General features: G+C 36.0%; 1 protein-coding gene across 1 annotated transcript in view; it reads right to left on the bottom strand.

The window, feature by feature from the left end:
- The window catches only part of RpLP0-like (ribosomal protein LP0-like), a 141190-nt gene that overhangs the window by 71944 nt on the left and 43364 nt on the right, over positions 1-25882 (bottom strand). Inside the window, exon 3 of the mRNA XM_090392790.1 lies at positions 22146-22249. Coding sequence (XP_090248916.1) covers positions 22146-22249 — 104 coding nt within the window. The remainder of the gene's footprint in view (positions 1-22145; positions 22250-25882) is intronic.

Here is a 25882-nt window from a genome sequence, read left to right as displayed (position 1 = left end):
TTGGCTAAATGCTTGGCTAGTTTGTAAGTGGGGGAGTCAATGCCATCCACTATGGGACGTAATGGCACATTTTCTTTGTGTATTTTTGGGAGCCCATATATGGGGGGGGGGGGGGGTCTAGAGTTATAGGGTTTTAGTCTGTTGGTAATCTCCTCAGGCCAAGAAGTGACCTTCTTAAGGAGCCTATGGAGTTTTCTAATTTGTGAGTTGGTGGGATTGTAATTAATGGGGAGGTAAGTGGAACGATCTAATAATAAAGCCTTGAGCTTACCTGTGTAATCTTTAAGATTAAGTACCACAGTGGCGTTTCCCTTATCCGCTTTGGTGATCACTATATTTTTGTTTCTTTTCAATTCTTGTAGTGCCTTGTATTCACTACTGGATATGTTGGATTTTGGAGGTTTTGCTTTGTTGAGAACACAGGCTACATCCAATCTGATATCGAAAATCCAAAAAATACTTAACCCAGTTATCCACAACCCACCACCCCCTCTCCTTCACAAAAAAGATTACTCTAAATCTATCACTATTCCCTACATCAGAGGCACCTCGGAAAAAATCAATAAAATCCTAAAAAAACACGACTTGACCACCTGTTACAGACCACATAGAAAACTGGCAACCCTTATCCGCTCCACCAAAGACCAACCACTTCCCCTAGACCTGCCTGGTGTATACCAGGTCCCTTGCAGCTGTAAACTGTCCTACTTTGGCCAAACAGGCAGGACAGCAAATATCAGAATCTCAGAACACAAGGATTACATCCGATTTTACCAGTACAGCCACTCTGGGCTTGCAGACCACGCTCTGGATACTCGCCACAGAATAAGATGGAAGAAAGCCACAGTAATACACCGCAGCAAGTTCAAGTATGAAAGACTATTCATGGAATCAGCCTCGGCCCTTAGGAACATGCCAAACCTCAACAAATTTGGATGCATGAAACTGCCCCAAATTTGGGAAACTGTTATCAGAAGAACTTCAGCCCAAAGGCCAAGAACTACCAATATAGCCCGCCAGGGGGCACCATCAGGACTTTAGGAAACGCTAGCTTCAGTCTCATTTGCTGTTATTAGTACTTGTGTGCACGTGTCTGTGTAGTAAGTTCCCAAGAAGATAGCAACGTGACGTTCGCCGAAATATCGGAAGGTATATATTAAAGTTTATTTAATCTATATTTCTAGTATACGCTGTCAATTCCTTAAATATTAGTTATCTTGTATGCAGCTAGTTTAGTGTTCCGACTAATTTCTCTCTTATTCCATATGAATTTATTCAAATTGACTTCCCACCATACCAGCTTTGCTGATTCTGTTGTCTATTTCTATATTTCATTTACCATCTTCACTTAAAATCGTGCCTAAGTAGCTGAAATGTTTTACTTGTTCCACAGGTTCTCTTCACAACACAGTTGACATTTTCAATGATTCTGCCTATTTTCATTGTCTTTGTCTTTTTATTGCTGACCTTCATACCATATCTATTACAACAGCTATTCAATTTAGTCAGAGAATCTTGCAGATTTGTAGCGGATTTATTTAGAAGTATTACATCGTCCGCATAAAGCAAAGAACTGACATTAACATCTCTCCAATTCTGATATCAGGTTTAATACCACTTTCCTTCATAATGTGATCCATATAGATAATGAATAACAGAGGGGATAATGTACATTCTTGTCTCACACCAGATTTAACATTAAACCATCTTCCTGTACTTCCTTCAATTCTAACTGCTGACTTACAACTAAAATAAAGACAAAGTATCGCTTGATATAATGCCCCATTGACACCATATAACTGCAGCGTATTGAATAGCTTCTCTCTTGGCACCTTGTCATATGCCTTTTCCAAATCGACAAAACTTAAATACAGATCTTTGTTATATTTTTTGGACTGGTGTCGAGGCTAGCTGGTGAACGGTCGTGCTATCGGAGAGCTCCTGAGAGATTTGTGTTTTTTGTTGATTTATTGGTGTTTTGGATTCAATTTAATGGACTTAAGTGTTTAATTTTGGTATATTATTAGAGCTTTATTAACGTGGTTAGTGTACTAAAGTGTTTTATAATATAATCTATGTCGGAAGTCGCCGCTAGATGAATTCGTAATGAGTAGTGTTCGTGCAAGCTCCAGATAAGATAAGTATCATTTTCAGTTATCGATACAAATTACTTAATATTGTGTAGTTTTGTTTTGTTTGCCTTGCGTATTTTAGTGCGTCTATTTTTGGTGTGTTATAACGTTTAATTTGACAAAACACGTTACAGATAAATATGGCACCTGTGCGTAGGAAAATGGCGGCCAGTAATGAAGGTTCGCCATCGTTATCAAAGAACGGTAGCATAAAAGAAATGAGTCAGTGTACTAGCTGTGAAATGTACGCTTTGCGGAGTGCGGTCGGAGTGTGGTTAGATGATGATAAAGGTTTGAATGTGTGTAGAAAATGTAGGGAGAATGCGGAATTGAAGTGTATTTCGGATCGTGAGTGTGATATTTTTGTCAACCTTCAAAATGAAGGAAATAGGGATATGACAAGAAACGGCAAGGTTGTACATGTAAATTGTGAGAGTGTGAATGAAGAAAGTGTGAATGATAGTATAAATGGTTTCTCAGAGAACAAAAAAGATGAGATAGATGCATTGAGTGAGATCGCGTTGTTGAATAGTGCGATAGAAAGAGCAAAACAGCAGCTAGAGTGCATGAACAAAAGTAGACTGAATGAACCAAGCAATAATAAAAGGTATGACAGGAAAAATAGACGTATGAATGTGAACATGAACAAAATGAAGGATAGAGTGCTGTATGGAGACTCGTTAGTACGAGGTGTGTTAGTAGAGGATTTGACAAAATCGTACCAACCTGGTGCGACCATAAAGGACGTAACTGCGTCTATTAGAGAGCAAAAGGAAAGGGTGAAAGAAATGATTGTTGTGGCAGGTACGAATGATTTGAAAGGAGATAAAATGGAAATGATAGAAGACCTGAATGAATTGTTTGAGGTAGCAAAAGAAAAGAGTGAGAGAGTTAGAATGATTAGTCTTTTGCCACGGTATGACAGTGAAATGTTTAAAAGGAGAGCTATAATTGCAAATGACTTTATGCGTGGGTTATGTATGACGAGTGGTGTGGAATTTGTGGATGTGTGGAGTGAGTTTGATGGGCGAAAGGATCTATATAAGATGGATGGCTTGCATTTGAATGGTTACGGTGTAAGAAGACTTGAGAAAGTGTTGCTGAATGTAGTGGATGTGCAAATTCAGGGAAACTAGATTTGTTAGGGGGGGGGAGTAGAGATACAGTCCTTATGGAGGCAGTTGAATGTAAGAATGAATATAATATGCTAGAGCAAATAAGGACAACAAATCTGAGTGGGATAGTTAATATAAGGCATCAAGGTGGGGTAGGGGCTAATGGGGTTCTTAAATTCATGTACACTAACACTAGGAGTATTAGGAACAAGAAGGAAGAGTTTTTGGCCATGGTTGGCACTTCCAGACCACAGGTTATAGGTATTAGTGAAACATGGCTGACTGTAGATGATATAACTAGTGGGATTGAATGTGATGGGTATAGTGTGTTCAGGAATGACAGAGAGAATAAAATGGGGGGAGGAGTATTGTTGATGATAGCTGATGAGCTCCAGCCAAGGAGAATAGAAGTTGAATTGCAGGATAGAGAAAAGAGCACATTTGAGGCCATTTGGTGTGAGATTGTGGCTAGCAGAACTAAATATACAATTGGGTGCTGCTATAGACCAGGTGATGGAAAAGATGGTGGTGACAGTATGCACAAGCAAATAGAAGAAATGGGTGGAAGGAGGGTGATTATTATGGGAGATTTCAACTATGGTCGCATTGATTGGAGTGAGGAGAGGACACACGGGAGGAAGGAACTGGATTTTATGCGGTTATTAAGGGATAACTATCTGCGACAGCATGTAATGGAAAATACTAGGGGTCAGAGAGTGCTTGACCTAGTAATTACATCTGAGGATTTGGCTGTAACAAATATGACCACATTGCCACCAATCGGTGAGAGTGATCATAGGGTCTTAACTTGGGAGGTGGCTAAAGGTGTAGAATTTTCAATTAAGACAGGGTACATGTGGAATTATCGGGCGGGAAAGTATGACAAGCTTAGAAGTTTGATTGGTTCAGTGCCATGGCATGTACAACTGCAAGGACTAGAAGTTGATAGTGCATGGGAGGTAGTTAAGAAGTGCTTGCATGAAGCAATGGCTGACTTTATACCTAGAGTCCGAATAATAAATCAAGTAGGGGTTAAATGGATGAATAACACCATTAAGCTTGAGTTGCAAAAAAAGAAACAACTATGGAGGGAATTTAAGGAGAAGGGTGACCGGCAGGCACATGAACGGTATAAAGCGCAGGCCAGAAGGGTGACGAGTGTGGTAAGAAAAGCAAAAAAGGATTACGAAAGAACATTGGCCATGCAGGCTAAAGAAAATCCTAAACAGTTTTTTAGATATGTAGCAAGTAAAAGAAAAAATGTACATGGCAGATTGATTTTAAAGAATGCCGATGGTAGGGAGGTAACTGAATCAGTTGAGATAGTTGAGTTACTGAGTGAGCACTTTGCAAAAGTATATCATCCAGGTGGTGACATTGCAGAAACGAATAAACCAGTAGATTATACGGGAATTGTGGTTAATGAAGTGGAGGTGAGTAGTCTACTGCATAACCTCAATGTCAATACATCTGTGGGATTGGATGGTATACCAGCTCGTGTTGTACGAGAAGCAGCTAAAGAATTGTCAGTACCCTTGACCATTTTGTTTAATTTGAGTCTCGGGTCTGGGTTAGTCCCGAGCGGGTGGAAAGAGGGGAAAATAGTTCCACTGCATAAAGGTGGTTCCAAGACTGCTGTTGTAAATTACCGACCGATTAGCATATCAGGAATCATTGTCAAGGTCTTAGAGAAAATAGTCAAGAGGAAAATACAAGATTGGATAGAAGAAAATGGGATACTGTATCGGGGACAGCATGGTTTTGTGAAGGGTAGGTCATGCCTCAGTAACTTGCTCACGTATTATAACACAGTGACGGCTGAACTGGATAAGGGTAATGGGTTTACGGTGATTCTACTGGACCTTGCCAAGGCCTTTGACAGGATTCCACATGGAATTCTAATCAGTAAATTGCAGCATATGGGAATGGACATAGGGTTGGTGAGATGGATAGGAGGGTGGTTGACGGAGAGATATCAGAGAGTGGTTTACTTGGGAGTAGAGTCCACAAGACGGCCTGTGACTAGTGGTGTGCCACAAAGATCTGTTCTTGGACCACTGCTGTTTAATTTGTTCATAAATGATATAGGAAATGATCTGAGAGGAACAGTACATTTGTTTGCGGATGATGCGAAGTTGGGTAGGGCAATAGTGAATGCAGATGACGTCAAAATTTTGCAGGATGATTTGGATAGATTGGAGGTCTGGGCTAAGGAGAATGGATGTCAGTTTAATGTGGCAAAATGTAAGGTTATGCATTTTGGGATGAAAAGATTGGCGGCAGTTTACTGCATTGGTGGAACCCTGCTCCAGGAAATTGATGAGGCACGAGATTTAGGAGTGTTGGTGGATAAGGAATTGAAATTTAGGGGACACATTGCAAAAGTGACCAAAATAGCTCATCAAATCACTTGGTTGCTGAAGAATACGTTGACAAGCAGAGACAAGCAGGTTATTGTTCCTCTCTATCGAGCCTTGATAAGACCCCATCTAGACTACTGTGCTCAGATTTGGTCACCTAGGTTTCTTCTTGATGGGGAGGAGGTGGAGAGGATCCAGAGGCGAGTGACCAAGATTATAGCAGGTCTGTGGAATGAACCGTATGAGAACAGGTTGAGGATTTGTGGGTTGCAAAAATTGGTTGATAGGCGGAGAAGGGGAGATATGATTGAGACATTCAAATTACTGAAGGGTTTCTATAAAATTAATTCCGAAGATATTTTTGAGAACAGGGCTGGTTGTGGGAGGACTAGGGGACATCCATGGAAACTGGGCAAAAGTGTGGTTAGTAAAGGTGTTAGAGCTGGGTTCTTTACTTTTAGAGTAGTGAATGAGTGGAATGCGCTCCCTGAGTCTGTAGTGGATGCTGTGACAGTGAATGAGTTTAAGGCGAGGTATGATAGATACTGTATGAATGTCAGATAGTTGTGATGAATATGATTTGGGGCCTCCCTCGAGGAGTCTAATGACTCCCTGGAGTTGCCCGTAATAATAGTAATAATAGTAATAGTAATATTCCCATGCTTTCTCGACTATTTGTCGTAAAGTGAAGATCTGATCCTGACAGCCTCAATTTGGCCTGAATCCAGCTTGTTCTTCACCAAGCTTTTTTTCCACAATTCTTCTCAACTGTTTCTCAAGTATACTTGCATAGATCTTGCCAGGAACACTCAGTAGGGAAATACCTCTGTAATTCTCACATTCAGTTTTATTTCCCTTTTTATATATGGGTACTATGAGAGCTCTACTCCAATCATTGGGAATTCGTCCCTCTGTCCAGGCTTTCTGAACTATGCAGTGCAGCCACTGTAAGACTTTTTTGTAAGACCACCATACTTCAGCATTTCTGGTCAAATATCATCTATTCCTGCTGCCTTTCCACATTTCAAGCCTTTGATGGCTTTTTCTACTTCAAGTATGGATATGTATTCCTGACTGCATGCCTGTTCAGTGTTTTTTACCACTGCACTGTCATCACTGCTTGTTTCATTTAGCAGTTTTTCAAAGTAATTACTCCATACTTCAAGGATATCTTTTTCTACCATTTCATGTCACCTTTATCATCTCTAACTCCTTTTACAGCACTCTTTCCTCCATTCCTAAGCTTCTTCAACAACCTCCAGAATATTTTGCCACCTTCTTGATATTTATTTTCTATATTCTTGCCAAAGTCCTCCCATGACTTTTGTTTAGCTAGTTTTACACACTGTTTAGCTTTCTTACATTTGTCTCTGTATTCTGTAAGAGTAAAAGCTGACTTATTTGCCAGGAACTTTTGATATGCTTTCTTCTTTTCCTTCACTGCCTCTTTAACTTCCTGTGTCCACCAGGGAGTTCTGATTTTTTTTATCCTTGCACACAACCTCACCACATGCCTCTCTGGCAGAATCAATCAATGTTTTCTTCAGAGTTTGCCACTGAATCTCCAAGGTTTGATTCCTGTTCTCAAACTCTTTCATTTTATTTTCAATAATCTTTCTGTATTTTAGTCTACAGTTCACATCTGAGAGCTGCTCAACTTTTATTCGCTTTAAAACTTTCTTACATGTTATTCTTTTCAATATGAAATTCAATTTTATCCTGCTCAAGACTAAATAGTGATCACTTCCAATTTCAAATCCTCTGTATACTCTGGTGTCCTGTACCAGGGAGAAAACATCACTATCAACAATAACATAGTCAATGAGACCTTTCTTATTCCTTGCCTCTTCTCTCCATGTGAATTTGTGCACAATTTTATGTTGGAACATGGTGTTAGTAATAACCAGTCCATGTCCTGAGCAGAAATCCAACAGGTATTTGCCATTATTATTAGCTTTGCTCTTTTCTCCAAATTTTCCCAAAATATTTTTGTATGTCTGACAATCATTTCCTACTCTGCTATTTAGATTCCCAACAAGGACCAACTTTTCCTTTTTCATTGTGTCAGTTGCTTTTTCTAAAGCGTCAAAAAATTCCTCCACTTCTACCTTAGTAGAACCTTCTGTGGGACCATAGGCACAAATAAGTCTCATTGTTCAGTTCCCCATTCTCATATTTGCCCACATTACTCTACTTGAGACTGACTGCTATTCAAGAAGAAAATATATATATATATATATTTTTTTAAAAAATAAAATGGCCACAGAAAAAATTCATATTATCTTTTAATGCAGCAATAGTAGTGACTTAATCAATAATTTAACATAAATATTTGCTATATTAAGATTCTGGAGTACTATAGCCCTAATTGCAATTTACAATGACCTCTTTTAAGAGGTCATTATAAATAACAAAACTTCTATCCACATATTCTACCCGCATAACAAAAGATTATGTGGATAGAATATGTGGACAGAAGTTTTGTTATATGTGTGTGTGCCATCTGTATTCTTGAGATTTTTAGATCATCATTATTGTTAAGATTACGGTGGTTGATTAGCATCCTTGAATTTGAGCTCATACCATGTTTTAGTGTGATATAATGAATAAGATCCTTTAGTCAATTTATGAAGAGTATTCGGGACATGATCAGAAAGGCCCGATTTACCACAGTTATTAAATTTAATGTGTTGTTTTTTTGTTTTTTTTCCTTCTTAGATTCTTCCTTATTAGAGCGTTGTGTAGGATTCAGGCATAAATAAATCTCACTCACAAATTTCTCATTTTGAAATATACCCACATCATTTCTTTTAGTGTTACACGGTGGTCAGCATTCATTTAAAAATTTTATGGAATTTACAGCCGTGTTAAAAAAATTTTTTATTATCCCGACCTTTCGATCTTCATATCAAGATCATCATCATAGGAGCATACATAAATATACAAAACAAGCTGAGTTACATTATTAACTGTAAGCTAGAGAAACAATGATGTGATCACATGTTATTCTACTGGCATGACCTCTAGTGAGGAAAAAAAAATTATAAATTACATCAAGTTAAATTCTATTTATGATGACAGGATTAAACATTCTTTCTTACGGATGGTTTTCTTTCAGAAACAATGATGTCCTGTCCTATTTTTAGTATTACAAATGTTATTTGAGATACTGGATTTTCTACAGTCCTGTTTATAGTTGTTCTCAGTGAGGAGGGTTCCGTGGGTCGAATATATGCCTTCATATGTTTGGGATTTTTAGATCATCATTATTGTTCAGATTGGGGTGGTTGATAGTGATCTCACAGGCTTCCTTAAATTTCCGTTCATATCATGTTTTAGTGCGATGTAGACAGCCAGTGCTTTTCCAGTAAATTCTGTGTAAGGTATTTATCAGTGCATGATCCGAAAGCATCAGGGCACGATCACTATAATTATTATATTTAATGTGTCGTTTATGTTCTTTTTGTCTGATAGGAATTGTGTGTCCTGTTTCTCCTATATATGGTATGTTGCAAGAACAATAAATACAGTATACTCCAGGGTGGGCTAGTGGAGGGAGTGGGTCTTTGGATGAGTTGAGTAAGTTTTTTAATTTTGCAGGAGGTTTAAAGGTGGCTTTAAGGTTGTATTTTTGTAGTACTCTGTTTATTTTGTTTGATGTTCCTTTAATGTAGGGAATGGTTATAGTTTTACTGTAGTCTGGTTTGTCTTTGTTTTTTATTGAGGTTTTGTAGAGAATTTTGTAAATAGTGTTTTGACTGTATCTGTTTTTTTGGAAAGTATTGCTGATAATTTTAAATTCATCTTTCAGTGCCTGTTCACTGGAACAGATCGACTGAGCCGTGTTTTTTAGAGTGTTGTTGACACCTAGTTTTTGTGTTGGGTGGTGGTAGGAGTTTATGTGTATATATTGTCCCGCATGTGTCGATTTCCGGTTGACAGTGAAGAAAAGATTGCCAGAGGGAAGACATGTGACAAGTGTGTTATGTTTTTCAATCTCAATTGTGAACTATATGCGTTTGTGTTGTTTGTTTAGGTGGCTAAAGAATGTGTCTAATGTCTGGCGGCCATGGGACCGGGACAATATATATACACATAAACTCCTACCACAACCCAACACAAAAACTAGGTGTAAAAAACAGGGCTCGGTCAATCTGTTCTGGTGAACAGGCACTGAAAGACGAATTTAAAATTATCAGCAATACTTTCCAAAAAAACAGATACAGTCAAAACACTATTTACAAAATTCTCCACAAAACCTCAATAAAAAACAAAGACAAACCAGACTACAGTAAAACTATAACCATTCCCTACATTAAAGGAACATCAAACAAAATAAACAGTGTACTACAAAAATACAACCTCAAAGCCACCTTTAAACCTCCTGCAAAATTAAAAAACTTACTCAACTCATCCAAAGACCCACTCCCTCCACTAGCCCACTCTGGAGTATACCGTATTTATTGTACTTGCAACATACCATATATAGGAGAAACAGGACGCACAATTCCTATCAGACAAAAAGAACATAAACGACACATTAAATATAATAATTATGGTGAAGCTGGCCTTTTGGATCATGTCCTGAATACCTTACACAGAATTTACTGGAAAAGCACTAGCTGTCTACATTGCACTAAAACATGGTATGAACAGAAATTTAAGGAAGCCTGTGAGATCATTATCAACCACCCCAATCTGAACAATAATGATGGTCTAAAAATCCCAAACATATGGAAGGCATATATTCAACCCACGGAACCTTCCTCACTAAGAACAACTATAAACAGGACTGTAGAAAATCCAGTATCTTAAATAACAATTGTAATACTAAAAATAGGACAGGACATCATTGTTTCTGAAAGAAAACCATCTGCAAGAAAGAATGTTTAATCCTGTCATCATAAATAGAATTTAGCTTCATGTAATTTATAATTTTTTTCCCACTAGAGGTCATGCCAGTAGAATAACATGTGATCAAATCATTGTTTCTCTAGCTTACAGTTAATAATGTAACTCAGCTTGTCTTGTATATTTATGTATGCTCCAGATGATGATCTTGATATGAAGATCCAAACATCGTAAATAAAGTTTTTTAACATGGCTGTAAATTCCATAAAATTTTTAAATGAATACCCACATCATTATTTGCAACTGCCTGCCATTCAAGAAGTTTATCTTCATGTTTGGTGTTGAATAATATAGGAATTCCCTCATCTTCCAGGTTCATTAACACTAAAATATAACATCTTATAGTTGCTATAAAGCAGTATCTCACTTGTTTTAGTCTATTTCAGTTCAATAATACTAATTATGTTGACATGATACTTCTCTAATTCTTCTGCGAGTTTTATTTATTTTCCAATGATGCTTCTCACAATGAATACCCATCTTCACTTCTGCTACTGATCTTACTGCAACCCAAATTAGGAAAATATGCACTCTTATAGATAATGTTTCTAAGTGGAATGAAGAAACCAAGAAATAGAATTTTTGAACTGTCAAAAGTGAACAAAATGAATATTACATTACATCCTTTACATCCTGTGGTGGACTGTGTTAGTTCTCCATGTTACAAAATTGTTTTCGGCATTCACAAGAAAATTCTCTTCATTTGTCAAAAATAGTTCTCACTTAAAAGAAAAGATATCAGAGCTTTGTCTTTGCCCAAGTGATCCCCTTTTCAGCCTAGATATTGATGAAACACTTAACTTCCTCAAGAAGGATTTTCTGGCAGATACTGTCAACCTATTTGACTTTGTCATTCATTCTAGCTACTTCACATACCAAAAGAAACTTTACCAAAAATTGAGGGCACAGCAATGGGTAGTCCTCTTTCTCCCACACTGGCTAACTACTTCATAGAAAGATTTGAATAACGTATACTGAATTGCATCCTTCCTAAGCCATCCTTATGGTACAGGTATGTTGATATTTTTGCAGTTTGGCATGGTTCATATACAGATCTTCAAGAGTTCGTCAATAAGATCAACAATTTTCACAATCATATCCAGTTCACTCTTGAGTTAGAAGAGAACAATCAAAAATTGGCTTTTTAGATCTCCTATTACTTCAGCTAGATTGTAGCCTTCACTTCTCAGTATTCAGAAGAAAACCACATACTGGACTTTACATTCATCCTCTTTCAAACTTCTTTTGGCACTATTAAGACGTGAGTACATTGAGCACATTCTCTTTGTTCCACTGAATTCCTGCTCTCCCAAGAAATAAATCACATCAAGTTCGCGTTCCTTCATAATGGCTTTACCAAATCATATGTCGAGAAGATAATTAATAATTATAGTTTCCTTGTCATCTGCCTCTCATCAAAATAGTGATATAGAGGCAATCCATCATATCACCATTCCCTATGTTAAAGGGATCTAAGAAGGTATAACCAAACTACTTAGATCTGTTGGCCTACAAGTGTCCTCCCATCCTATTAACAAGATATCTACTTTTCTTGGCTCAGCTAAAGATAAACGTCTGCCTTTAGACCACCCTGGAATATATCAACTTCTTTCCTAGTGTGATTAGTGTATTCTGGCCAAATGGGCAGATATACAGCTGTGCATCATGATGAACATTTAGACTACATTAAATTCCATGAGCCAGAGCAATTGGGACTTGCAGAACATGCTATCACCACCAGACACAAGAGTTCTTTGGAAGTAAATTAAGGTTCTTCATAAAAGTAATAATCTCTTGGAATGTTTATACAAAGAATTGTGAGACTTTGCTGCATCAATAAATCTAAATATAAACAATGGACTTAAATTGTTTCCCTCTTATGGGAAATAGTTCTTCACAAATTCCAAAATTAACTTAAATTTAATTATAAATATTTTTTGGTTTGGTTTTAATCAGTTAATTATTTTTATTATTATTTTTTAAAATTTTGTTAAAATTAATGTTACTGGAACCTTAATATAATTAGACCATGATGCTCTACATCATGTATGTGCAGTTCATGCATGTCATTCTGTTGAATATACTGGTTTCTCTTCTTACTGTTTAATTTGAAAGTCATACTGAGGACTCTTGATAACAGGGCAAACATTTTATGCTAATTAAATATATACATAAGGTAAATATATTTGATGTTATTTATTATTAGAAATAATTAAAAGGGTTAATCATCCAATATTTCTTTTCTGTCACGTCTTCTGGGATACAACAAACAATTGTAACAATACACACAAAACAATAAATGAAGTCAGACTAGAGGTCTGAAGTCTATTGAGGGGTGCTCTCTACAGCTGCTGATGACTAGTCTTGGCTGTTGTCTAAGAATTAAGCTATCCAAAATCTTGGGAAGTTGAACACAAGCATATTTACTCAGATTAAGTCTTGTTTTGTTTTTTTAATCTGCTGTTAATTTAAAAAAAAAAGTCTTAAGCTTCTATTTGCTGAAATGAATCATACTATTTTGTTGTTGTTTTCTCCCTGTTTGATACTGTGCTAGGTATCTAAGGCATGGTCAGCTAGAACTAAATAACCATAATAGTGGCAAAATATGTATTTCTTGCATTCGTCAAGACAGATCTCCCAGTTTGTCCATAATATAACAAGATGCAAGAACAAAGAACCTCATAAACAGCTGGAACAGAGAGGAGATGGAGCAAATCTTTAGAGAGCAGAAAAAGGTAGTCAGTTTCAAATGAGGTTTGAAAGCAGTACAGATAATTCTTTCAAATTTTAGTTATTTTTTCCTGAGATGCCCGAAACACAGGGAATAGTAAGAGCATTACTATAATCTGTATGTTGAGAGGGACATGAGGTGATAGTAGGAACAACTATTTTGTTAATCTTTTTGGCATTGTAGCCATTGGACAGGAAGATCTGGCAAATAAAGGAAAGTGCAGCTGTGAGGGAAGTCTGGTTGGAAGTTTGTGTATGTATCTACCACCTGTGTGAGTAGGTTTTCTATAAACTGAGAAATAGAGCGCCATTGGGAATATGTGATTTGTGTCCAGAAAGGGAAGGCTACTGTGATTTTCTTTCTATTGCGAACTGGATTCAGGCATGCCAACTGTGTTGAGGTGAAAGGAGTCTTTTTATTATTATCCCATGGTATTATTACACCAGATCATAGGGTCAAATTCATGCATTTTATACAACACCTTTTCTGGGTTGTTATAAAGTTCATATTTAGAAATATTCATGCAAGTTAGTAAATGCAGTGATGATGCTTCCTCAATGTTACAGATGGAGAAGACTTTTTTGCCATTGCTAAACTTGGTCTTGTGTGGCTGGTCTTGAGGCAAGAGATCATGGTAGTGACACAGCGATTAAACTTGGAGTTGATGGTAGCTCCTGATTTTTCTGCTGAATAGTGGTCGGTCATATCCTGGAGAATCGTTGTTTTTATGTTTTCTTTTTGAGTAGTTTTAAAAAGATTAAAATCTGTGGAATCATTTGATGTTACATTCATCTGCAGTTTCATTTCCCTTTAACTACACATGGGATGGAATCCATTGGAAAATTATTTTAGAATCCTTATGTAGTTTGTTTATGTTTTTTGCTATGTCTCTAAATATTTCTTGATGGCTAGTGTAGCAGTTCTTAATAGCTTGAAAGGCTGCTAAGAAATATGTGAAAAATATAAATTCCTTTGGAATTTGTTTATCCAAATGTTGCAGTGCTGTGTTAATAGCTATTAACTCTACATGGTATGAGTTGCATCCTATACTGTAGGTTGTTTTTAGCTCTAAATTTTGAGAGTCATAGATGAGTATGCCACTCCCAGAATTACCATTTGGATTTTTGAAGCCATCTGTGTAGATCTTTATTGAGTCAGGTCCATATTTCATTATTCGACTTTTTCATCTTATCATACAATTTGCGATAGCTGGCAATTGCTTTATAAAGATTTTGGCAGACTTCGAAGCTTTGTTCCATATCAGGATCAGCATCAAACAAAATTTCATCAGCATACTCTATGTGATTGAAAACTAGCTCAAGTTCTTTTGTAGTTAGCTTCTTAGTCATAACATTCTCTTCTTGTTACACTCTTTATCTTCTTCATATGCACACTGTTTAGTTGAAGAAGATCATTCTTGCTTAACTGTTCTGAATGGGAATCGAGCAGGTTTCTCAGATCTTCATTATCCAGTTCATTAAATCCAAGTTTCTTTCCATTTGTGCTGATTTCTTCAATAATATTAGATCTTGGATTTTGCGCATGATAAACTAACATAGACTTGAGTTTAAAGTCGCTTTCTGCATTGCTTCCTAATAAAAGCGTACGATGATCTTTAGATACTTTGTATCCTGGTTGAGATGCTTCAGTTTTAGCTAGGAAAGTTTTTGTTGGCATACGCTTCCAAAAGAAACCACTTTCATCGATGTTGAATATTTGCCAATTGTCCTGATCACCCTCCTGAATTATGCTTTGCAATTCTTCAGGAAACTTGGCCACAGAATCTTTATGCACTAGCAGATTCCCAAGTTATTCTTATGTCATGCAGTCCAGTTTGATTTTTAAAACGATCAAACCATACTAAACTCACAGTAAAGCTTTCACATTCCTCTTGAAATTTGGTCTCTTTCAATGAGGTAAAAATATTGAGAACTTCTGCCTGAATATTACCTGTACTAAGAGGTATTCTTTTTTGGTTATAATTCTCAATCCAGAGTGACAGAAGATGCTCCATCTCGATCATTAAATGGCTTCTATTTTGGGTGATCTGCATGCTTAAAGAAGCAGTAGCAACTTTTCCCTGTTCTAATTTAATATAATCCAAACTGTAGACTTACTATATCCCAGGTCTCGCACAATCATTGTATTATTAGCGCCACTTTCATGTCTCTTAATGACTTCCAGCTTTTCCGATCACTGCAGATTGGCAACAAAAAATTTCGCATAACATAAAAAAAAAAAGTGTTAACTGATTAATCACTCACTTAAAGCGGGGAATGGTATCATTTCACTCAATCGCACATATTGAATTCGTGTTAAGCAAGGTTTTCCTGTACCTGTAGGGAGTGTACAGAATAATTATGATAGTGCTACACAAAAAAGTTACACAATTACTAACTACCAATCAACAATTTCCCTCCAGATTTGCCTCTTATCTTTCAAAAATTCCAATATTATCAGATCTTATATTTCTGTCTTCTAAAGCACTTTTTACTGTTTCAATCCACCTACATCTTAGTCTTCCTCTGGGTCTTTTTCCTGCCATTCTGGCAAAGAACACTTGTTTAGCTAATCTTTCTTCTCCCATTCTGTTTAAGTGGCCATACCACCTGAGATTAGCTCTGCTAACACGTTCCTGAATGCTAACAATGTCAAGTTCTTTCCTAATATCCTCATTTTTAATGTGATACTGCCACTAATGTCATCTAATCACTCTACTAACTTTCTCTGAATACTCATATCAGAAGTCTCCAGTCTTTGATCAAGTGTTTTATTTCTAACTCAGCTCTTTCAAATCCAAAGTTAAAATTGGTTTGAACACTGTCTTGTATACAGCTAATTTAATGTTTTGACGAATTTCCTTCTTATTTCATATAAATTTATTCAGCTGACTTCCTACCACACCAGCTTTACTAATTCTGTTGTCTATTTCCATATTTAATTTACCTGCACTAAAAATTGTGCCTAAATAGCTGAAATGTTTGACTTGTTCTATAGATTCACCATTCAGGATACAGGGATACTGTTGATGTTTTCAATGTTTCTGCCTATTTTTATTACCATTTTATTTTGATTTTCATACCCAATTTATTACAACAGTTATTCAATTTAGTCAGGAGTACAATATCATCTGCATCAAGTAAAGAGCTAAGATTAACATCGCCAATTTTAATATCCAATTTAATACTACTCTCCTTCATAATGTGATCCACATACATAATGAATAACAGTGGAGATAATGTGAACCCTTGTCGCAAATGTGATTTGACATTAAACCATCTTCTTGTTCCTCTTTCAAGTAGTCATACCTGCAGAATGGGACATGATATATAGAGATTGCATGACCTATTTACACCATATAACTGTGGCGTTTTGAAGAGCTTTCCTCTTGGCAACTTCTCATGTCTTTTCCAGATCTGCAAAGCTTAAATAAAAATCCTTGTTATATTCCCAAGATTTCTTAACTATTTCTCTTAAAGTGTAAATCTGATCCTGACAACCTCTATTTGGCCTCAATCCAACTTATTCTTTACCAAACTTCCCTTCCACAATTTTTTCTCAAGTATACTTGCATAAATCTTACCGGGAACACACAGTATGGAAGTACCTCTAATTCTCATTTGTTTTATTTCCCTTTTTTATAGATGGCTATTATGAGAGCTCTACTCCATTCATTCGGAATTGAGCCCTCTGACATGCCTTCTGAGTTATGCAGCTGCTGTAAAACTTTTATACCTCCATATCTGAGCATTTCAGGTTGACTCTCATCTACTCCAGCTGCCTTTCCACGTTTCAGGTTTTTGATTCTTTTCTATTTCGGAGTCCTGATTGCATTCCTGTTGGGAGTTTTCTACCATCATGCTGACACTGCTTGTTTCATTTAGCAGTCTTTCAAAGTAATTACTCCAGAATCTAGAATATCTTTATCTTCAGTTTTCATCTCATCTTTATCATCTTTGATTCCTTTCTGAGTACTTTTTCTTCCATTTCTAAGCTTTTTCAATAGCATCCAGAATATTTTGCCACCTTACTGATATTTATTTTCTATGCTTTTACCAAAGTCTTCCCATGACTTTTGTTTAGTTAATTTTACACAGTGCTTTGCTTTCTTACATTTTTCTCTGTATTGTCTCTATATAAAGCACAAACCGACTTTCTTTCCAGGAACTTGCAATACATTCTTCTTTTCCTTGATTGCCTCTAACTTCCTGAGGTCGTCATAGAGTTCTGATTTTTCTATTCTTACAGACAACCTCACCACATGCCTCTCTGGCTGAATTAATCAATGTTTTCTTCATGATTTGTCACTGAATCTCCAAGGTTTGGCACTTGTTTTCAAATTCTTTCATTTTTTGATTCAATGATGTTTGAATATTTGATTCTACAATTCACATCTGAAAGCTGACCAACTTTGATCCGTTTTTAAAACATTCTTATACACTCTTCTTTTCGATATGAAATTCAATTTTGTCTTGCTCAAAACTAAGTAGTCATTACTTCCTATTTCAAATCCTCTGTATACTCATGTCCAGAACCAGGGGAAACATCACTTTCAACAAAAACAGTCGACGAGACTTTTTCTTATTTCTTGCATCTTTTCTTCATGTGAATTTGTGTACATTTTTATGTTGGAACATAATGTTAGTAATAACTAATCCATGTTCTGAACAGAAATCCAGCAGGCATTTACCATTATTATCAGCTTTGTGATTTTCTCCAAATTTTCCCAAAACATTTTTATATGTTTAGTAATCATTTCCTACTCTGCTATTTAGATCTCCAACAAGGACCAACTTTCCTTTTTCATTGTGCCAGCTGCATTCTCTAATGCCTCAAAAAATTCCTCCATTTCTTCCTTGGTAGAACCTGCTATGGGTTTGAAAATAGTGTATGGATTATACTTGCAAAGAACCTGCATTATTTTTCCAATGCTCATTTAATCACTCAACTTGTCACAGGGATAAAATATATCAAAAAATTATGCTTTGTGTAAATCAGCTAACGCCTTTTTATTCCCAAACAGGGAGTAGGCGAGGCCATTTAGCCCTACCTAACTTATGGTGACTGAGTGGGCAGTTCAATCTCCATTGGTAACCAATCAGAGATAAATGGCCCAAGGCTATCACTAATTAAGCGGCATACAGTGAAGAGAGATGGCTCAACATGTGCTGCCATCTCGTGGTCCCTAACCCTAACACAATATATTTAATGTCTGAAATAATGTGGGTTTTATGGTTGATTTTCTTGAGTTTAAGGGATGAAAAACCTGAGTTTCAAGGAGAAAAAAACCCGCTTGACTGTGCCAGAGATCGACTAACTGGGGAACTGGTCGAAAAAAAGGCTTAGAAAAATTTCCTCTAGTCGCCGACTAAATTCGAAAGCAAGTCTTCCTTCGTGCAGTCAAGCGCCGTGGTGTGCAAACACCACATCCACTGAGCTACACAGGCTCTGTATATATATGTTTTGTATCTATATTATTTTTATAATATCTAAAGGTTATATTGACTTCAACGGACACTTTGCTTTTATGTATTCCCATAATAATTCAATACTGAACATTAATCCAACAACAGTCTTCCCTTTCTAGATACTTGAATAATCCATTTTTCAACGGGCAGTACTGAATTTTCTGTTTACAGAAACCTTCCTTCGGTGGCAGATACATCTATCTTGAAGTAAAAAGACAGGTTTTTATTAAAACTCTTATACACAGAGCTCAATGCAATCTGTTCTGATTCTCTTCTGTTGGAAGAATTAAATATAATAAAAATCGCCATGACTATTAATGGATATAATGAAACTGCTATCGAAAATTATCAACAGATATCATTCCTCAATCAAACTACAATCTGATGTAAAAGAATTTCCATACCTTAAGGAAACATTGGAACAAATAACAAATATTCTTCACAAGTATAACCTATACACCTTCAAACCAGCTTGGATAGTCCTCTCTTCTAACATCTACTAAAGATTTGATGTTTTAAGGATACTTGTGACATAAAGACTGAGTAATATATGCACGTAAACACAAGAAAGATATTTAATTAACCAAATATTTCAGTCTGGAAATAGCAGACCATCTTCAGTGGCATTACAAGAACAGTTTTAAAAAAAATACAAGGTGGAATACTAACAATAGATCATTTAAAAATAGAACAAGTTGCGTGATGTTATATCACTAAGTATTAAAGGGAATATTTTTAAGCAGAGACATGATTGAAATAAATATATTAATTAATAATATTAAATAACAAAATTAATATGAATTAATGAGTTATCCTGATTAGACTTTCCCAGATTTTTGATATAGATATATAGTCATTCCGATTCAGGTTAGGATGATGGAGTAAGGCCTCTACACTTTCTTTGAATAAACATTCAAATTTATAATGGGATCTATGTAAGGGACAAGTTTTTGACCAAAGGATGTTGTGGTTAGTTTCAATCCCGTGCTCAGCCAATCCAGATTTTTCAGTTTGTTGTGATGAATGGAGAATTGATGTTCTTGGATTCAAATATTGATGTTCAAATATTTGGTTAATTAAATATCTTTCTTGTGTTTACACGCATATATTATTCTTCAACAACCTCCGGAATATATTTTACCACCTTCTTGATATTTATTTTCTATGTTCTTGCAAAAGTCCTCCCATGACTTTTGTTTAGCTAGTTTTACACAGTGTTTCGCATTGTTACATTTGTCTCTGTATTCTCTAAGAACAAAAGCTGACTTATTTGCCAGGAGCTTTTGATATGATTTCTTCTTCTTTTCCTTCACGGCCTCATTAACTTCCTATGCCCACCATGGAGTCCTGATTTTTCTATCCTTGCAGACAACCTCACCACATTCCTTCTGGCTGAATCGATCAGGGTTTTCTTCAAGGCTTGCCACTGAATCTCCAAGGTGTGGTTCCTGTTCTCAAACTCTTTCATTTTTTCTTCAATAATATGTTAGTCTACAGTTCACATCTGAGAGCTGCATAACTTTTATTCACTTTAAAACTTTCTTACATGTTATTTTTTTTTATATGAAATTCAATTTTATCCTGCTCAAGACTAAATAGTGATTGCTTCCAACTTCAAATTCTCTGTACACTCTGGTGTCCTGCACCAGGGAGAAAACATCACTCTCAACAATAACATAGTTAATGAGACTTTTCTTATTCCTTGCTTCTTCTCTCCATGTGAATTTGTGCACATTTTTATGTTGGAACATGGTGTTAGTAATAACCAGTCCATGTTCTGAGCAGAAATCCAACAGATATTTGCCATTATTATTAGCTTTGCTCTTTTCTCCAAATTTTCCCAAAATATTTTTGTATGTCTGACAATCATTTCCTACTCTGCTATTCAGATCTCCAACAAGGACCAACCTTTCATTTTTCATTGTGTCAGTTGCTTTTTCTAAAGCATCAAAAAATTCCTCCACTTCCACCTTAGCAGAAACTTCTGTGGGCCCATAGGCACAAATAAGTCTCATTGTCCAGTTCCCCATTCTCATATTTGCCCACATCACTCTACTTGAGACTACCTGCCATTCAAGAAGATTAGCTTTGTATTTTGTGTTGAATACTATGGCTGCTGCTCGTTTTCCTTGATTGTCATTGCCTGAATATAACATTTTGTATTTATTACTCAGAAAGATCTCACCAGTTTTGGTCTTTTCTGTTTCAGTCACCCCTATAATGTCGATCTGGTACTTATCTAATTCCTCAGCTAGCTACATTTCTTTGCCATTCATGCTTCTTATGTTGATAGTACCGATCTTTAACTCTGGTGATGTTGAGTTGGGGGGGGTGTTTTCAGATTTGTTCCAGTAGCTGACTTTTCGCTGTTCGCCCTGGTTCCCTGGCGAAAACAACGGGGGCCTTGTTTAACCAGGCGATGCCCTAGCCGGCATGAAATTTTGTCATGTTGTACCATCATTTCTTATTTTGGTTTAACCAATAAGAATACAATTTCGTTGGCTAAATCCCAAATTGCAAGCCCATCCTCGTTCATTAAGTATCCAGTTAGATACTGAACAGGGTGCACCACGAGAAGGTGAAGATCGGACATTAGGTCAGAAGCTCTGGTTGGCTCTCCGCATTCCTTTAAAGGCTATGTGGAGGTCTCCTCTCAGTTATACAGCTTTGACCCTTAAGCACCCCCCGATGTTGGATCTTGTAATCTTAATTATGTTCATCATCATCAAATTCCTGCCATGTACCCTCAAGAGGTGTACAGGATATGATAGTACTACATGAAAAATTTACATCGTTACTGACTTCCTATCTACAATTTTCCTCCAAATCAGTCTGTTACTTGTCAAGACTCCAACATTACCAGATCTAATATTTCTATCGTCTAAGGCACTTTGTACCGTATCAATCCACCTATATCTTGGTCTTCCTCTGGGTCGTTTTCCTGCCAACCTGGCAGAGAACACTTGTTTTGCTAATCTTTCCTCGCCCATTCTGTTTAAGTGACCATACCACCTGAGATTAGCTCTGCTAATGCATTCCTGGATGCTGACAATGTCAAGTTCTTTCCTAATATTCTCGTTTTTAATATATTGCCATTGATGCCATCTGTTCTTAATTATGTTAGATTGTAATAATATGTTATATTTGACAAGGAATTGTATTCTTGTTTTAGCCCTTTACCCAACACAACAAGAATATAATTTCTTGCCAAATTTAATATACCCTGGTTTCAGTAAATTAAGGGACAAAGAGAAAATTCATTATAACTCAAAAACTATACAATAAATTTTTATGCATTTCAGCAAAAAAGCCATGAAATGTGAAAGAAACACCCACAAAACATTTAAAACAAAAATATGGGTGAAAATGCCTTTATGAAGCAGCTTTATACAAAATCATTTTTAGAAAACAAATTTTTTTTTTTTTACTTGCTATCTTTCCATTCTTGACGAACATCCATGAGAGTATTATTACGCATATTCTGCACTGAGATAAGAAATATCCTAGCATACTCATCTGCAGTCTTTCTCAACTGAAAACAAAATGAAAATATATGTTCATGCTTATTCATTAAGATGTAAACAAAAGAATGAAGCACTGGAAATAGCTCACTTATGTAATAACACTTAATGCATAATTTTTAACCACATTTCAGGTGACTATGAATATATATAATTAAAAGTATAAGGAATATTTAATAAGATTACTTCCCAAAATGGGACAGTGAAACATTCATTCTTATTTAGGTTTGGATGATGAATCACAGCTTTCTAAAAGAAAGAACATTAAGACTTGAGCCTCATTTCTAATATAGCCTAAATGTGAAAAAAAAAAAAAGAATCAATGGGAAGGACCAGATTTGTTAGTCTCATGATACAGTGTGTAATCTGTTCTTTTAAGATCTTCATATCTTACCATAAAACAGCTGGAAAGCTGGAGTTAGATTTAATTAAAGACTGATTTAACATAAAAAGTCCAGACAATTTTTCTAATAAAACTTTAATGTAGGTAATGGAAAACATAAATATTCTCTAATGGAGATCAAGAGTAAAGGCTGTAGTTGTTAATACCTTGTCTATGTCTTGGAAATTATAACCACTGGATAGAGATGCAGATTCGATATTCTCAAGTTCTTGTTTTAAAAAAGCTTTTTGGAGCATTCCAGTCTTAATAGGACCTGACTTTTGAGAAGGATAGTGATGAGATGTACCAATCTATTAGTTTGAATATGGTTTCCTTTGTTACTACGGTTCTGTTGACAAATGACTTACTACAGTAAGATTTCCTTCAGACATCATTAAATTATATGAAATGTCAGCCATATCTTTGTCAGAAAAAAAAAAAAAAATTTAAATAAATTAATAAAAGCAGCTAGGGGGTTCTTTAATATTATTTTTTGTTATTAACATTATAATTTAATAAAAATATTCTCCAATATTATCAGATCATATCTTCTAAGGCACTTTATATCAATCCACCTACATCTTGGTCTTCCTCTGGATCTTTTTCTGCCATCCTGACAAAGAACACATGTTCAGCTAATCTTTCTTCTCTCATTCTGTTAAATGGCCATGCCATAACAAGAATAGTTCTGCTAACATTCCTGAATGTTAACAATACCAAGTTCTTTCATAATGTCTTCGTTTTTAATATGATACTGCCATTGATGCCATCTGTTCAGTCCCCTAATCTTTCTCAGGACTCACATTTGTGATCTCCAGTCTTCGATCAACAGTTTTATTTCTAACACAGCTCTCAGATCCATAGTTGCTTTATATTGATGCCATAATTCATAGTTTAGAGTCCTGTTTATTTTTTTCTGAAGTCCTGTTTGAAGTGAAAATGAAAATTTTATACAGAATTAACGAAAAACCTTGCAGTTGCTTGTTTACCTTTAGTTACTGTTGTAAATCTGATGTGATATTAATTATTTTAGTTTGTAGAAATGGATGAGTCTGATATTAGTGTTACTGTAGTTTGGTAAAGAAATTGTAATTTCTTAGCAATTTCTGGGTTTGGATCCCAAGAGACCTCGATAAAGATTGAAATCAGTCTGGATAGCGACTCTTTCCAAAATGCATAGCAATATACATTTCTGAAAGGATGTGTGCTTTGCATTATGGGATACTAAGACAACTGATATGAAGCTAACTTCTATATATATATATATATATATATATATACACACACACACAAGTAGGCAATCATGAAGTTACTTCATGTGCATTGGTATATACAAGTATAATTTACTTTGTATTGATGTCAGGGTAAGATGTGTGTTAACCAAATCTTAATTTCTAATTCATAGAATTCAAAATGGTTAGAAAAACAAAACTCCTTACCATTTTTGAAAACACTTATAACTCTACTTCCATCAGAGTGTATCATTTAACATTTATCACAAACCTATACTTACTGGCCAATATATAAGTAAACTCTTAACATCCAACATAAAAAAATTGGGATGAGAGAGAGTGGTAACAATTTATTCTTTGTTTTGGAAAGGAACTCAAAACTAAATTACAATGGATTAGAACAACTTTAAAAAAATCACAAAAAAAAAATGCCATGAAAAAAAGACATCAGACAAAACAGCAACAAGATTTCAACAAAGCCATATCTGTCCTTTTCTGAAAAATAGTCAGAAATTTATAGAAGTGCATCATCAAAACCGTCTTTAAACTCCATATAAAATGTAAACATTTATTCAGAATATCCAAGAGACTACCCAGATACAGGAGTATACCAAATTAAATATACTTGCAACCTTCTGTACATAAGTGACACTGGATGCACGGTGGATATTTAGAAAAGAACAAAACCACTAATTCTCCATGAGAAACAGCCTTTCTGATCATGAGCGGAAAGGTAGACAACATCCAACAAGAACAAAGTATGAAAGAAAATTTAAAGAAGAATGTGAGACCATCATATCCATCCATCTACTCATTAGACATCAGATGCCGTATGGTCACTCCTTTCCTTGGTGATGTTCTGTAAAAATTTAATGTAGCTTAATAATGCCAGAAAGCCTTACATCAATTTTTACAGAGGTCAAGCCCTGTAAGGATGTTATAAAAATAACCTGTATGTCTATGTATATTTAAAACAGTTTGTTAATGTAATAATCCCTATGAGAATTGTCCATACTTGCTGCTCTAAAATGAAAATTCTAGAATGTGTTGAAATAAGGCAATGCCTTGCCACCAGAAAACCGTATATGTTAGCTTCTTATAAGGACATAAAATTTGTTTGTGAAGTCCACCTGTAAATATTCAAGGTCAGTGTTAAACGGACCGACAAACTTCAGATGAATGTCCACTGCCCGAAACAAATAGGATTAAAGGAGTACACAAGAAGAACAAAGAAAGGGTCAGCATCAGTGGAAGAACAAGGGTCTGCACCGAAATGTTTGGGGTCCCATATCTTCGTGCAGGGATATGAAAGAAGGGGAATAAAAGGTGTTGGCCAGAAGATCGAGTATCGGCCAGGAGTTCCTCATCGATTGTCCAGAGGTCGTCATCGAGAAGTCCCCAGCGGTTGTCCGTCAGATGAAAGCCATCGAGGACGCGACTTCAGAAGAAGTCAAGCCAGATGCCTGAAAGAAAAGATGATAGGAGCCAATCTGCCAGGCAACGCATAGACCAGATGACAACTCTTCGCCGGGAGCTATTGTCTGAGGAAAAGGAATTTGAGTGGGAATGAATTACTCCGTTACATTCAATGCGCATGCAAATACTCCTCAAGCCGAGAATCTTCGCCCATGAACCGGAAGGACACTGTCTCAGAAAGTCGTCAAGTCTAACGCCGGCATAAGCAGGGAGAGAAAAACATGACGCTGGAGAGAAGGGTCAGGACTCCAGTTCAAAGCCAAGTACATAGTGGGTAGCAGCCATAAAGTGAGTTGATCCGTTTGTTCAATTTTCTTCAATTATAGGAGTACTTTATTAGTGGATTGTTGAGGCTGATGAAATTGAGCAGAGTTAATGGTTGAAAATTAGATGTTTAATAATTAATAGAAATTTATATGTGTAACAGTCAGAGAGTAACTGTTTGTCAATGGTGCATTTTGCCTATAGAATTATCTTAGTATCGGAAGGAAAGAATTTTTGTGTGTAATGATATTTTTTTTCATGTGCATAACAGTTAAGAAGTTAGAGTTTAT

This window comes from Typopeltis vanoorti, chromosome 5 (assembly GCF_054136105.1).
Source record: "Typopeltis vanoorti isolate ZY-2024b chromosome 5, IOZ_Tvanoo_1.0, whole genome shotgun sequence".
In the NCBI taxonomy this organism is placed as follows: domain Eukaryota; kingdom Metazoa; phylum Arthropoda; class Arachnida; order Uropygi; family Thelyphonidae; genus Typopeltis; species Typopeltis vanoorti.
Note: the sequence above shows the minus strand (reverse complement) of the source record. Positions and strands in the feature narration are given on the sequence as shown.